At 29.3% G+C, this 16849-nt stretch overlaps 2 protein-coding genes and 1 long non-coding RNA gene across 7 annotated transcripts in view; 1 reads left to right on the plus strand and 2 right to left on the minus strand.

The window, feature by feature from the left end:
* Window positions 1-3712, plus strand: part of LOC126897647 (uncharacterized) — a 19445-nt gene extending 15733 nt beyond the window's left edge. For all 5 annotated transcript variants that reach the window (XR_007702154.1, XR_007702151.1, XR_007702155.1 and 2 more), the window contains one exon: window positions 2311-3712. This is a non-coding gene — a long non-coding RNA (uncharacterized LOC126897647). The remainder of the gene's footprint in view (window positions 1-2310) is intronic.
* The window catches only part of LOC126897527 (histone-lysine N-methyltransferase, H3 lysine-79 specific-like), a 15858-nt gene extending 9056 nt beyond the window's left edge, over window positions 1-6802 (minus strand). The window contains exon 1 of the mRNA XM_050671218.1: window positions 6451-6802. The gene's annotated coding sequence lies outside the window, so the exon portion shown is untranslated. The remainder of the gene's footprint in view (window positions 1-6450) is intronic.
* A 7984-nt stretch (window positions 6803-14786) lies between these two features.
* LOC126910449 (uncharacterized) lies at window positions 14787-16430 on the minus strand. The gene is made up of 4 exons (XM_050693034.1): window positions 16251-16430; window positions 15678-16217; window positions 15164-15561; window positions 14787-15033 (listed from the first exon to the last, which is right to left on the minus strand). The coding sequence occupies exons 1-4, from the start codon at window positions 16428-16430 to the stop codon at window positions 14787-14789; spliced, it is 1365 nt and encodes a 454-aa protein (XP_050548991.1).
* Between the last annotated feature and the right edge of the window lie 419 nt (window positions 16431-16849).

Genomic DNA, 16849 nt, shown 5'->3' on the forward strand with positions numbered 1-16849 from the left:
CTGTCAGATTAAATCTATACTGGACCCAACTATGCAACATCCCCACTATGCCGCGACCCCACTGTGCTGGGTTTTTTAATATTATATATTGTTATTAGTGGTGAAGTCAAATACTGTCAATAGGAAGGTGAAAATCACATTTTATCCACCTTTATTACGCCATTAATTTAATATATCCACTAAAAATTACATGATAATCTGCTGATAGAAGACTAGTCGATGGAACGTCTCTTTTTATTAATTCCGTTGCATTGCAGAATACTTCAAAATTGACCATTTTTAACGAAAATCGAATCATTACCTCATAACTCCTATAAACCTAATTTTTATGTATAGCATCCTCTCCGGCACATAAAAGATAAATATTCCTAATTAATTATTTTTTGTATCGTATCTTTAAACATTTATATTAAATAATCAAGTTTTTCAAATTTAATTTTCTACTTGACAATATATTATAATCTAGATTCAAGCTATTGATAAAACTAATGAACTCTTGAGATTTTAATATTACCAAAAGTTAGAGGTAAATTAAAATCATGTTGATGAAGTACTTTTATTTTAGGCCAGAAAATAAAAACTGTTAAGATAGATATAATATTAGTTAATTAAATAACATATTTACGAGTAAAATTAATTTTTCCAAATTCATTGATATCAGTAGCTTTAAAAAATTTAAATAATTTATACTGGATAAGGATTATGGTGTTTTTAATGAATATTTTGATATAACTTGGAAGCTGTTTGTTTTTTCTCAACAGCACAATTAAAGACAGTCTTACAAAATTGTCTATTTTACTATTTCGTCTTTGCCAACATTCACCTTTTTACATAAACCAATAAAATACCTTTTAATTGTTTCTAGAAATTAATTACACTATTGTTATGTACGACTACAACGTATTGCAGTGTATTGATTAATATTGAATAGGCTGGTATTATGTTTTATAGTATAAATAAGAATTATTGAAAAAAAAAGGGGAAAAACATTCTAAATGTTGATATGTACTCTGTATAACATTAAAAAAAGATAATTTTTTTTACAAAACTACATTTGAATTATGGAAATACTAATGCTATTTTACCAAGAAAAACTAATTTTTCCTAGTAAATTAGTTTTTTTTTCCATTTAATAATTTCATATTTCTCATCAAATTATGTGTTTATCAGATTAAGTAGAGGTTACCTCAAGTTGACACTTGTGTCATCATGTAACAGATGTTTTATAGTCGTGTTTTCAAACTTTTTACNGATTAAGTAGAGGTTACCTCAAGTTGACACTTGTGTCATCATGTAACAGATGTTTTATAGTCGTGTTTTCAAACTTTTTACGAAAGTAAATTTATATATTACTATTGACAAATTTTTCGAAAATAATTTAAATTAACACGTATTTATTTTAAGTAGTAGTTACAACTTAAACATTTTTGCAGAAAANAAATTAACACGTATTTATTTTAAGTAGTAGTTAAAACTTAAACATTTTTGCAAGAACGATATTTTATTGTTGTTTTATTGATTTTGATTTTGAATTGAGCAAACATAAATTTATATATAAATAAATAAAATATTTTTGTTATTACAATAGCTAAAGAAAAAGATTACAAAAAAAATTATTTGAAATTTTATGTCTTATTCAAATTAGGAGAGTATTATGGCAAAATATTTTATAAAACTGATATAAAGAAAGATGTTTTTTCATTTACTGTGTATGAAAAATCTATATCCAGAGTGAGTCATTAGGATATGACAAATCTAATACCTTTTTTACCCTTACTATTTCGTTAAACAATTTTTCTTTTAACAACTATTGACTTCTTGATTTTAAGTTCGATACATATTTTAAACTATTGATCACTAATATAAATAACAAAATGTTATGAATTGCAATTGTGAAATAGCTGTAGTTTTCCTAAAATTATCATGGAACTATCTAAATTTTTTGTAAGAGTTTAAAATAATCTATTTGTTATGGCCACTTATAAAAATATAAATTTTGTTAACATACCATAAGATGTCATGAGGTTGATTTCTTTCCCTTTTATATAATTTTCCAAATTATAAATTAAGCTAAAGTATGTCTACTTGCTCGACACTTTTAGAAAGATGTCGAATTTTAATTGTTTTCTCTATTAAATAAATTTTATAATCTGATGTGATATAATTACTATTTTTGTAGTGAAAAAGAGATGTTTGTTGATGAGTTTGTTTTTCCTTTAGTACTTAATATGCTTCATTGAAAATAAAATATCTGTTCATTCCCGTAAACTTTAGTACTAGAAGGAACTAATTTTTAATATTTGCAATTAGAGAATTCGCACTTACAATTAAGATGTGTCTCAGATCAACAAGAAGCGCGTTGTGTAAGGTACCGCAGTCAAATAAAAGATGTGGAATCTTCAAACAATTATGTAATGATAGCAAGTGGTCATGGATGGTATTGCAGTAATGTATTTTGCAAAACGATATTTAATTGTGTATCATGAATATTGGGGATAAATTGTGTGTAAATTTACAAAACAATGAAAAAATCTATTAAAGTTATTTCTTTAATTAATATTATTTTATAAAGTTTATTAATTGATAAGGTCATTAAACACATTTAAACTGAATCATTAAACATTAAAGACATAAAAAGAGATGCTGGCAATATTTTTCATCATTTATGTTTCAATAATTATATAATTCAGAATTTATGTACCACATTCAATTATTGACGCGGGTGTATTATTTTTAGTTCTTGAGTACCTATAATCGTTTATAACAAACAGAACATGCTTTCATTCGGCCAGTGCTCATATCAATGCAAGTTTAACAAAATTTTTATTAAGTTGTTTTATCCTATTTAATATTATAACTACATTTTTATTAATTTCTATTGCATACTTTCCACAAAGCTCAAAATGATTTCATAATCTAGAGTACAATGTTCATATTTTGGACAAATATCAACTACATCCGACAAAGGTCTGTTCATTATTTCTATATTTTCATATAAAACTTCTTCGTAACTCCAAGGTACTGAACAAACCATTTACTCATGACGAGTCTCCTAGAAAAGGAATGATTTTTAAGCTTTAATACCATAATATTTTTCTAGTACTTTTTAAGAGTTTCTTAGTTCTTACATGTGATTTTATTATTCTCCAGTTACATATTTGAAATAGGGATAATGTTTTTATGTTTAGATTTTGAGTACCTGTAATCTCTTAATAACATACCCTGCGTCATATATTTAGTACACGATTTACAGCACCAGCCATGTCCACTTGGTAAACAAATGTAAATCATTTATGTATTTACATGCATTTATTTAAATGTAAATGATTTTTATCAATCATGTTTATTCTTACAAAAACTAAAAACTATAGCAGACACCTCCGAAGAGAAATTTCATAAAAATGTATAATTATTCACAAAATATATACTTATAGTACAATTTGAAATTTTTATAAATCTATATTTATTAAATAAGCCATAAATTCTAATATCTTGAAATTGATTGAAAAATTTTTACAGAAAAGTGTTTCATTAATTACAAATATTAATATTTTTTATTTTCGTAAAATATTGTTATATAATAAAACGTTAGTATAAAAAAATTTTCTCCTTACTCTTATCTTCATTTTACATTTATAACAATCATAATGTTGATCTAAAGTCAACAGATCCTTAATAATTTCATCATTATATCAATGTGTATTTACTAATTCGATATTGCCCTAATATTCATTTCTACTACATAAGATTCTTTTATAAAGTGTAATTTATCTTCCATTAAATTCATGCTGCTTAATAAATCACTCATGCAATCTTCGTCTACAGTATTAAATTTGTAATTCTTATATTTGTGTTCGTGTTTTTTGTAAACATTTAAATTACATTCATACGGTTTAGAGATATCTATTATTTATTGAATATCGGTACAGGTTGATCAAGATTTTTACTAAATTCCTTCAAGTAATCTGATATTTTAGCAACTTTTTTATTCATATCCATTATAAACTCGTAGAACGGATCAATGCATGTAAAGCTCACACTTTCAATGAAGTTCAAAGTGATCGCATTACCTAAAATATAAAGATTATTCTTTACACGTGTATAAATCACATTCTTCAAAATTCCATTTTCCATTATTATACCTTCATAAGAAATTTCTTCATAATTTATTGCGTGACTCACATAAGTACTGGACTAAACTTTATCCCATTGTTTTATTTTATATAATAAGGATGATCTTGAAGTATGACATACATAGTTTTTGGGTATTCCATTTGAAGAGTTTGTACGTCCTGACGCTTGATATTTTAGTTTCGATGCGAAGCTGAAAATTTTATATCACAAATCGATTGGTTAATTGCTTGAATAAAGATAGTATTCATTTCATTTTACTGAGTAACATATTATTATTTTATAAGAGTTTTTAAAAGATCCTTAAATTTCATTACAGTTATTCTACTAAAATTTAGTAGTATTTAAATAAAATATATAGAAATTAAATAATTTTGAATATTAAGAATTATTGTACGAGAGTATTTATAAGTAGTAGTCACAAATGTGTATTAAATAGCTGGTTAAAAATAAACTTTTATTATGTAGTTGAATAATATAGAACAATTTTAATTTAAAATATAATTTATCAATTATTTATATATGTAAATGTACGGATTTTCTTATTTGAAATAATTGATGAAATAAAGCATATGTTTACTGTATTTGAAATAAAAAAACTATAATACTTATAAATCTATTTTGAAGAGTATAATTTAATTTAACATGTGATATTGTATTAATTTTAAATTGAAAAAAATATATGAATTTTATCCGTTCAACATTAATAAATGAATAGATTTANATCCCGTTTAACATTAATAAATGAATAGATTTATAACTTAATCGGGGAAGAATGGAACAAGTTGTAACGCATCTTAATAGCATAATACATGCATAGTAAATCATTTATGTTTTATAAAATGTTTTTATGTTTACACTGTAAACCGGACCGNTATAACTTAATCGGGGAAGAATGGAACAAGTTGTAACGCATCTTAATAGCATAATACATGCATAGTAAATCATTTATGTTTTAAAAATGTTTTTATGTTTACACTGTAAACCGGACCGTTACACACACGCGTTATCGTCGTGGTGTAAAGTCCAATAAATGCCTAGCGTCGAATACCCCGCCGCAATAATACGTGAAGTTAGTCATCTACGTGAAACCGTCCTACACGCATCGCAAGGAAAAAACGCCGAAAACCATAGCACCGTTTCTTTTCTTTTTGGTTTCTTAACGTCAACGCATCTGTTGCTATATTTCTTTTTTTTTTCTTATTGTTCAATTGTCTTAGTGACTGTGCACGTCACTTTATATAACTTTTGTATTATCTTGCCGAAATAAACGGCACCACACCAGTTTTGAAATTAATTTGTGTCGACTACTTTTGTTCACTATCCGTTTGCCCTTAACAGTATTTATTACATGTTTCGTTCGTATTTGTTCCGTATCATCGAGTAGTGGAAATTCTCAATAGATTATTTATTTTTAAAACTTAATTGCACAGACGGTGGCAGATCCACATTATCCCAATTCCACAATATTATATCGATTATAACATTGCATTTACGATAAAACGATATTTTGAAAAAAAAACCAGTCCAAAAAAAAATTACAACGTTTATAGTCGCGTGGGGGTCAATATGAACCATTTCAACTTTGATGGATATTTTAAGTCATATATTTTTTTTTCGAAGGTATTTATTTATGAAAATCTATTCAATATTACTATAAAAACCATCTTCTAAATTTATATCTATGTACACCTTTATGCAATATAATACATCCGTTTTTATTTATGTGGCGGTATGCTAGACCCCCACACGACTGTTTAAGGGTAAAATATAAAGTTACATTAGCTATAATGCGAAGCTAAAGCGGTATTTTTTTTACCATGAAGTGGTTTTTCTTAATTAACAAAGTAAACCACTGTTATTCTATTTTGTCAAAGAAAAAAAAAAGTACAATAAAATGGAGTTTTTAACCGTTTTTAGATTTGTGTTGTTTGAATTTTGATCGTGATCAAAATCACTGTCATTTAATTTTTATCCTGTCTTGTGTTATAAAATTACGGCTTTCATTTTAAAACCATATAATTAGCCTTAGATATAAGTTTTCCCGTTGTATCAATCGAATACATTGATTATAAAGAACAGATTTATGATTTTAGTCACTGCGACTATAATTATAATTATAGTCGCAGTGTTATACTAATTATAGATCTAATATAATTATATTAGAACACGTATAACTACAGTCGATTGGAATGACACTTTCAAAAATTTATGTTTAAATCCATAAACCGTATAATATCCATAAATAAACTATACTTCAATACCGATAAATGTAAAATTATGACATACTCAAGAAAACGTATTTTGTTTTGACCCTACCTTATAGTTCAGTGATCATTATGCATACATCATAAACAAATCATCTTCTATGTTAGGTTTTGTGAGTATAACTTGTTCTGATTTCAACAATCCTATTGTTATAAGATCTCTGCATTGTTCATTTGTTCGTTCTATACTGGACTATAACTCTGTCGTTTGGTCTCCTTACATGTCTGGTCTCACCGATGATATTGAAGTAATTCAAAATCGCTTCCTGGGGTTTTTAGCATCTAAATGCTGTTTCAATCGCCAGCGACACACATCTTATTCGCTATTACTAACACTAACCAATTTAGAAACTTTACATGCAAGGAGAATCAGATTCGATCTTTGTTTCACTTTTAAGTTATTAAATGGTATCATAAATTGTTCTGAATTACTGGTTAAATTAAATTTTTTAGTACCCGCTTTTCATACCAAAAACTTATATACATTTTATGCGCCATTCCATTGTACTAACTTTGCTAAAAATGACCCCATTACTAGATTAATGTAAACAAATTGAACGTTGATTTGTTCATTTGTAACAATATATTCACTTTTAATGTATACTTTAAAAACAAAGTAAATATTAGTTAATAATTATTGTACGTATTGTAATTTTATTCTGTTCTACCCATTTATATTGTATATTTATGTATTTATATTGTAATTTAAGTCGTTATTAACGTTGTATAAAAATGATTTGTATATTATCCATGTGTATTAATTTATATATATCATATTTTATGTTTACTTAACATTAAACGATAACACTACAAGAATGACACAATGCTGATTGTTTGAGGATAAAAAAATAGTATAAAAGGCAGAGTAATACTTCTCAGTCAGGGCTGAGGGCTTGAGGGAGCCTGTCTCCAGATATATAATCTTAAAACTCAATTATTTAGAATTAATAATCCGAGTATAAAACGATAAAGCAATAGATCAAATAATTATATGAATCTTTAAACTAAAATTAATTATTATTAACTAGTTCGCACCTTATACATAATCACATTATATAGTATTCGTGAGATGGCCACCACCTCTTCGTTGCCTCAGTGTATTATTACAGGTAATTACTAGTTGGGGCATTTATAATATCTCTATATGAGGAACCTTAATTATTACTTTTTATATCTACTTGTCTTTATTGTTCTTAACCCTCGGACTCTACAACCCCGACACAACCTCGTTGCTTACCAATTGACCAAGTCCTCAAACATACATAAACTTGGTCTATATACACAATGCAAATATACATTCCTTTTTTTATCGTAATTTTTTGTATTATTACATTTTCTATAAATAAATAAATGATAAATTAAATAAGCTATAATATGATTTAATTTTGAATAGTGTAGATGTTCCATTGCTATGTAACATAGTTCAAAATTTGCTATCTTTATAGAAAACTGTATATTAAAATATATTACTATGTTTGTCATTTTACATTTTTATTTGTAGATACCTAAATAAATTGGTAATTGTTATTATTTTTTTCTCAGCTTGTTTCGGTCATAGTATAATATTTAAAAATACTTTGCTTTTATTTTTATAATAGATTAAAATTTTGATACTGAATTTGTGATGATTTATATAATATTAATTTCTAATTGATTTTTAATTAAATAACAAAAATTATAGATAGGTACTAATATATTCCATTACTGAGATAATTTTCTTTTACTAAGTAAATATATTTGCTCATTATGGTCAATATCATTTTTAGCCTTGAGGGTAGACAAAAAATATTGATATAAAAAATATATGTCAAACTAAATTAAAGGCAAAGATTTTCCTTTTTTTTTTATTTTTATTATTATAGTTTTTTTTTTACACTAGTACTGTGACAAGCAGCCCCTTAATATTAAAGGGGAATGGTCTATTACTGTGCGGTGGTGTTGTTTATTTTGTAGAAATCAAAATGTGGAAATAAGAGGGGGTGATAAATAGGTACACCTGCTTATGAATGTATAAATTATGAACTATATATTTGTGGTTCTGCAAGTAAAGCTCTTAATAGTAAAGGGGAGAGGGGGGATAACTTACATACTACAAACAATATTTAATCTTATGATATGATAAAATAACAAAATGATAATAAATTAATAGCATATCTGATGACTTGTGGAGATCGGAGAGAGTGGCAAAGTAAATCACAATGAACGTAAAATAATAATATACAAACTCAAAAAAGAGCGATTAATAATTACACGGTGCCGATGATAAGAGGTGCGAGACATGTGTACTGTTGACGTACAAAAAACGTTGTGTCGCTTTGCTGAGGAAGGAACGACGGCCGGACGTGGCATAAACACGTTCGAACCGGTCTTACACGTGCCACACTCTACCCAACAAGTACTACGTTGAGATACTTTTGACTTTGAACGAGTAGCTGGAATAGGAATTAGGATGGATTTAGAATGAGTCGATGGTTTATAATCGCTAACATTTGAATAACTATTACTTGATTCACAACTCATTTATCACGCATGAGTTAGAATTTCTTGTAAGTGAATAATATCACTTACAATCAGTAACTTTATTATACATAATATATAAACTAATAGATATTCAATATATCAATACATTATTAACATTAGAATAATAATCGTAAAAAACAACCAAAACAAAACATCACTCAGTCATCAGTCATCCATAGTGCAATTTAACGTTGAATTGATTGCCAAACGCTTCCCAAATAATTATTCCTTTTGCGTATGGAATGTCAACCTCCGCTGCTTTATTTCAGTTGTGCACTCGCGTAATGGATGATATAAACTGTTGGTTGTCGCCTAAACAGGCCAATACCATCCAAAAAAACAATAGAATAAAATTAAAAAACGCCAGCTCACTGGCCACGAGTCATCAGACCCAAAAGATGCGGTATGACTTCAACCGCGTACACAGACGTAATGTCGGCAAGATGCCAGTAGTGCCGGACACGATTGTTGTCATTATAATGAGAGGGGTAATGTCATTTCGAGCTATGTGGAACTTGACCGGCTACACATATAACTTTTGAACATCCTCCCCCTTGGAAGACGACCACGTCTTACAATTGAAGCTGGGATAGTTGATTTACAGAGCACTCGAGAGCTTGATGGCATGGGTGGACAATTTATAACAGCTAATTACAACAATATGAAAGTATAAAAGAATCTGTATTAAAAAACACGATCAATAATGATAACAAATGTATAAATATAAAAATAAATAAACAACCACCAATAAACTTTGGTCATATTAGACCAATAACTTAAGTGCAACAAAAAAAATGTAAACAAATCCATATTTTAAGATAAAACATTTTTTTTTTTTAATTACAAGTGCAGGAAGCTACCGATCACATCCTTTATTATAATAAAAAACCTAACTAATTAATACATATTTTCTCTCCCCCGTGATTTTCCCCTCCTTTTTTTTTTAATGGACATGATGCAATATCTAAACATAACGTATAAATATAATAATAATCAATACAATATACATAATAATAGAATAATATTTACGAAGTAGGTAATTTGACTATTTTAACTACGGGCCGCATTAACGTTCCATCGCTAATACGAAGACGTACGACACGAACTACCCCATCCGATCGTGGAATGACCTCTTGTACTCTAGCATTACGCCATTATAAGGGGGGTAACTGCGAATTGTTGATGAAGACTACGTCATTGACGTTGATGTTAGGCACATTTTTTGTCCAAAGGTTGCGGGTTTGTAGAGTCTGTAAATAATCGTCTCTCCAGCGCATAACGGTACGGTATAACTTCAACTGCGCACACAGACGTAATACCGGCAAAATGCCAGTAGTCATTACATTGAGAGGGGTAATTTCGAGCTATGTGGAACTTGACCGGCTACACATATAACTTTTGTACAGTTTGAATAATAATTTTTTATGTGGAGCTGTTATATTATATAATCACTAATAATATTAACATCAGTGCTCGAATTGGGGGGGGGGGGCGCAGGGGGACGTAGCTCCTCTACTTTTTTTTAAATTTTTTTGCGCACCCCAACTACTTTTTTTTATTGGGACGGGAGGACGGTGGAAAATACTACCTTTTTTTTTTTTTTAAATATTAGTATGATCATGAAATATGATTTATTAATAAATACTAAATAAAGTAATGAGTAAAAAAAAAAAAAAGTCTTCAAAATGCTAGGGACGCAGTTTTCAAATTGTTAAGTTGAGATCCCCTACTTATTTTTGGCCAATTCGAGCACTGATTAACATATAATATGATGTTATCGTTTGTATATGCATGTCACATATTATAAATATACAAGATCACCAAAATAAGGTTCTGTTGTGCGGGCCCACGTGGTAAAGGAATTAAAATTAATAAAAAAAACGAAAACACTCCTTTTCAATAAAAATATATAATATATAATTTGATTGATCAGTAAATTATACAATACAACGTTAATTATTAATATTAATACAAATGAATAGAATAATGAAATAGAATGATGTAGAATGAGTGTAACTAGCGCATACTAAACCACGATTGACTGTAGGGTACCTATAGTGGGAGTCCTTTGCTCATGATTGCCCTAAATCCCTCGGTCAGCACATTCCTGTGTTCGATGACAGTCGGACGTCCATGTATTCTATACTCTACGCAATTATAAAATAATATTCAAAGGGCTTTTAACAGTTCTATTCTTTTTAAATACAAAAAAACCTGCTAATTGTGTTTATTTGTCTTTATTTGATAATGGAAATAAATGTCAATTAATATTTTAAACATTAAATTTTAAATTATTTTAATAATAAATCCAACTCAACTTTAAAATTTTATTTGATAGTAAAAATTTATTTTCGAACATTTCTTATTGGACAGTTGGTTTTAGAGCTTAATTTCATTGTTTTAACGAACATGTTAAGCGCCCCGGTAGACAACGCGAAGAAACTTACGGAAATATTTTTAGTGTTTAGATTTCACACCCATGTACGTCATAGAAGTATGTCAATATTATAATTTATAAATATGAAAAATGTGCAAGATAAAATGATATTATTCAGAAACTATACTTTTAAAGTAAAAATTTAGTGACAAAAATATGACACGTAATCAAAAAATTATGGTGAAATTTTTAATTTTTTTTTCAATATTTTTTCCAAAATTATGTGTAGAAGCTATAAATCATTACCAGATCAAGGAAAACATAGAAATATTAAGTAAATTCTTTAATAACTCCGAATGGCAGAATTTTAAAGACATTAAAACAGTAAAATACTTACAAAAAGTATGTACATTAGATAAATTTAACAAAACGCCCATAAATATAATAAATGGTAATAATCATATACGTGCTGCAACTTTGATTCTTGCATGTTCATATGGTAATATTTTAAAGAAAATCTTTTCAATCATCGAAAAATTTATTCAGCATTGTATAGAATCTTTTAAGAAAAAAGATAATGACCCAGAAATCTCTAACCAAACCTATGGGTACTTTTGTACTGACACTTTTTTAGACACTATATATAATTTAATTCCAATAACATCGAAAATGAAAAATGCCATGAACGCTATTGAAAGCTTTCATTTTAACCCATGGTATACAAAGAAGCGTTGTGCACGTTATATTTTGAGTAATACTTTTCAATGTTTAAAAGAAATACCAAAAATTTTTAAAAAGTCATCAATATCACAAAATAATCCGATATCTAATGAACTAATATTAAACCTCTGTAACGAGTATTTTACAGGAAGAATAAAGGAAGTCGATACAGACATAATTCATTTTTGTGGTGTAGAACCAGAAAATTTGAATTTAACATGGGAAAATTTATTAANTTTGTGGTGTAGAACCAGAAAATTTGAATTTAACATGGGACAATTTATTAGAAAAATTTAATAATAATCCATTGAAAAATACACCAAAGAACTATTTTTATAATTTCCTTCACGAAGAGATTAATGAAATTATTAAATCGTCTATTGAAGAAAAATATGATAAATTAGGATTCATTTACCATCAAGAAACTAATCAGATGTTAATACCAAATCCGGATAAAGTAATTTTGAGTAATAGTATAAAGTTCCCACACCGTAGAGTAGAATCCTTACCATAATAACGACTAAACTAGCTCTTACATAAAGAAGATCATATTCATCATTTTTATTTGTATCATTAATAATCCTTCTATTATTGTCAATAAGTTAAACGTATTTAATTAAAGTATTAATTTAGTAATTCTAATTAAGTTAAACAAGAGTAATTATATTTTTTTATTCTTTTGTATAATATACAAGATGTTAGAGATCTTGTAAGACACTTACTTTTTCAGAAATTATTGACAAATTTAAATTAAACCTGAAAAATGTTTAAATTATTTTATTTTTATAATAAACCCAATTCAAACTTCAATGTTCAATTAATGGTAAATATTCATTGTGAGCTTTTTACTAGGTAGCTAGTTTTAGGGCTCTATGTTTTTGTTCTAACAAACATTGCGCTGGTGGACAAAGCTAAAGGTTACAAATTTTTTCAAATCAAACAGAAATTTAAATCAATTTAATAATAAATTTATTGGACTAAGTGCAATTCATTTCTATACTTATTGGGTAGCTTATTTTTGAGTTTAATGATAGTTTGAACAAATATAGCCTCGGCGGACAGTGTAAAGAAACTTACGAATATACTTTTAGTGTTTAATTTTTGTCTTGGTAATTATTGAGCCGTATCCTTTGAAGGTGTAAGTGCTGGGATACATTGAGACACTACTTGTTGCGCCATGACACTCCTAAATTAACGGTTGGCGTCAATAGCTAATAAGGATCATGTGGACCGATAATACTTAACCTAAAATAAAGTACAACCTTTAAATGATTAATTTATATATTTAAAACGCAATTGTCGCCTTATGAGCTAAGGGATACAACAAATACTCTCTCTGGTGTTTGGATACTACTTGATGTTTAGCTGAGCTGCCTCTTTATGGATCACATGAGCTGTACATTGACTTGGTTATCTGAGCTGATATTCTCCATTTCATTGAATCCTCTGCATAGGACAGCAGTACTTTAAAACAGTAGAATAGTGTCTACATTGTTCATAGCAACAATGTGGGCTTTATTTGAGAGCACAATTATGAACAGAGCACTGTATGAGCTTACATAATAACCATCTACGGTGTGTAGAAGTACGTAGAGCAATGCATTAGCTTGCAGGTTAGAGAGAACACTCACATATTTAAAAACCACAGAAACGTTAAATTGTACTGACAACAGCAACAGCAGCTGATAACAACGGTACAAGTGGGTATTGCACCATATCCAGTATTACCAACTAAAGGTTAACATATACTAAATTGATAACTCTTTTATGGGGTTCAACATAGATTAAATACACATAGATAGGCCACGGCATTCGGACAATTGGCAACCGATTTTTTGTTAATTTATAAACGTAAAGATAGCGCTATATATCCTCTCGGAAATAATAAATATTTAATAATAACTGTCCAGTTTGCTGATATTCAAGTAATAGTCACGATTATTGATGTACGGCTAACACCGTTAGCGCAAATTAAGATAAGAACCAGTTATTACTAAAGGCGATCGCTTATTTGATTTAGTATTGATAACTCTTTTATGGGGTTCAAACATACTCCCTCTTGGAAGTCCCAGTTAGAGTTACAACAGTATTTGAGCTTGGACCATGATTCACTAGTAGAGACAGTAGAGGTTGTTGAGAAGTCTTCACACACCAGATGAGAGTTTCAGGGGGGGAATACAAACATTATATAATATTTAAGACTGCAACATACAAAAAAACAATATTAAAAAAATAATAATAGGAACAATTTAATATTTCAACATTTTATCTTATAGGAACTTAAGTTACATATTAGACTCTGTATTTTCACAAACAATTAACATCAACATAATTAATAAATAAACTGGATAACAACCAAAATATAGGTAACAATTTAAATAATTAGTATACAATTCAATCTAGCAAATAAAATCATATATCATAAATACTTAACAAAGTAGCTATATAAAAAATAATGACCTAAATAACAATTTATTAAACATATCAGACTATTAAGACTAACCATTATGTAGTAGCATCACGCAATGGTAGCTCTTATAAATTTCTCTCTATTGTAGTAAGTAAAAAAAATCAATAAATCAATTAATAAGTTTCCTTTGTAAAGTGTAAGGCACAAGGAAAAAAAAGGAATATCTAAGAATAATTAGGACTATACAGAGTAAGTATTTAACTAGGAGCTTAGTTAAATATAAAGCAAATGATCTTATAAACATTTTTTTTCTTTTTAATGCTAATTATGCTAAATCAAAATTAAAATAATGATTTCGAATTTAATTGGTAGGTAATAAAACTAATTTAACTACTGGCCTAACAATTACTCCCTGCTTGGTGAGCACCCTGACAACGCGTACCACACCATCACTTCCAGGTAGTAGCTCACTTATACGACCCAATCTCCATTTTAAAGGGGGCAAGCTGTTATCCTTCAGTACCACCATTGCACCCAATTTAACATTTTCTTGAGATTTTAACCAACATCCACGAGCTTGGAGTGTACTCAAATATTCAGAGGACCATCTTTTCCAGAAAGATTGAAATGTTTGTTGTAAGAGCTTCCAACGGTTTCTCAGATCAACCGGACTATTCAACACTGACTCCTCACTTTGTGGGAACACACTTTANTACTCCTCGCTTTGTGGGAACACACTTTATAGCACTTATATCATAAGTAAAGCAATCGGTATCAGGTATCCATTCCATGCCTAAAACATGAATTCCATCGCCACGATCAAAAGCCAGAGGATTGCATGCACAATCTTTATCTAATAAGTCATCCAAGAGGTCCACACAATTACTTGACCACTTCTTAAGTGAGAGACCAGCTCTTGCCAACACTTCTATTAAATTATTTCTTAAAATTTTAGCAGCTACAATTGATTCTGCACCAGCACAGATATCATCCATATATGTTTGATAACGCAAAGTTTGTTGAACTGCAGGAAAATCATCACACTCATTGTCAGCAATATGTTGTAATACTCTTAGAGCTAAATATGGAGCATAATTTACACCACAGGTAACAGTGTGAAGTGTATATTCCTTTACCTGTTCATGGGCATAATCCCTCCACAAAATGTGCTGATAACCATGGTGTATTTATCATGAAGCCATATTTGCCTATACATTTTGCAAATGTCAGTGGTAAAAACAAATTTATGAACCTTAAACCCAGTTAACACATCTATGATTTCTTGCTGAAGTTTAGGTCCTACATACAACCTATCATTAAGTGAATATCCAGCCTGACATTTTGCAGATGCATCAAAAACCACTCTTAATTTTAGCTCGTCACCTACTAACTTATGAATTGCATGATGAGGGATAAAATAATCACCGGACTCTTCTGAACGTGACATGTGACCTAACTCTTCATATTCTCTAATGAATGCTCTATAAGCATTGTGCAGTATTGGGTCGCGCAAGAGCTTGCGTTCTAGTTGATAAAATCGTCGCAGAGCAACTTCATGCATACCAGGGAACAATCTATCCGAGCTGTCAGAGCGAAAAGGTAAAGGAACAAAATATTGACCTGCATAATTTCTGTACATCTCTGAATTAAAAATAGTTTCACACTGCCCATCTTCAGTGAAATCAAGAGGAGCTGCTGCTGGTTCTTCAATATTCCAGAATCTTTCCATTAATGACTCAATAGAAGTAGATAATGTAACGGCTAATGATTGAGGGAAAATTTCTAATGATTGCTGAACAGGACCAATTAGGACCTATCCGAATACCGAGCTGTAAGCGGATGGTAGACCAGGCCCTAACTGAATATTATCATTATTCCATATCTGTGGGAATATATCTGCACCTAAAAGTAGATCAACAGGAGCTGGTGTATCAAATGATGGGTCGGCCAGAGATAAGTGTTTACATTCAGCCCGAACTTGAGATGGTAACTGTTGAGATGGCATATTTGTAGTTATTGAGCTAATAACCTAAGCTTTAACTTTAATTTTAGGAGACGGTATATCTTTTGGTCCAATAAGTACTTCTACAGAACCACTTATATCTGGAATCTTTTGGCTAGATAAACCAGTAACAGGAATAGTCCAACGAGATGGCCGAAAGCCGAGTTTGTTACAACAATTTAATGTAAGAGCGGTGATCTGAGAGCCAGGATCAATTAAAGCTCGAATTAAGTGATTATTACCGGCTATGTCTCGAACACAAATTATGGCAGTACCTAATAGTATAGAAGGTATTTGAAGTCTTCCTAACATGGCCGTTTGGGATGGTCTAGCAACTGGTTGTGACCGAGGCTGGTCTCTGTGTAAAAAAGCATGATGGCGACGGGAACAGATCGAGCATGCTGATGGACATTTATACGACA

Source organism: Daktulosphaira vitifoliae, unplaced genomic scaffold (assembly GCF_025091365.1).
Source record: "Daktulosphaira vitifoliae isolate Bord-2020 unplaced genomic scaffold, ASM2509136v1 Scaffold_1, whole genome shotgun sequence".
NCBI classification, from domain to species: Eukaryota; Metazoa; Arthropoda; class Insecta; order Hemiptera; family Phylloxeridae; genus Daktulosphaira; species Daktulosphaira vitifoliae.

Bases quoted from the DNA above. Each gene is read 5' to 3' on its own strand.
- LOC126910449 (XM_050693034.1), bottom strand. From the start codon at position 16,430: ATGCCATCTCAACAGTTACCATCTCAAGTTCGGGCTGAATGTAAACAC. The intron at 15,562-15,677 runs GTTCATAAATTT...GCCCATGAACAG, and splicing joins ATGTGTTAACTGGGTTTAAG to GTAAAGGAATATACACTTCA. The intron at 15,034-15,163 runs GTGTGTTCCCAC...TTTCTGGAAAAG, and splicing joins TATGATATAAGTGCTATAAA to ATGGTCCTCTGAATATTTGA.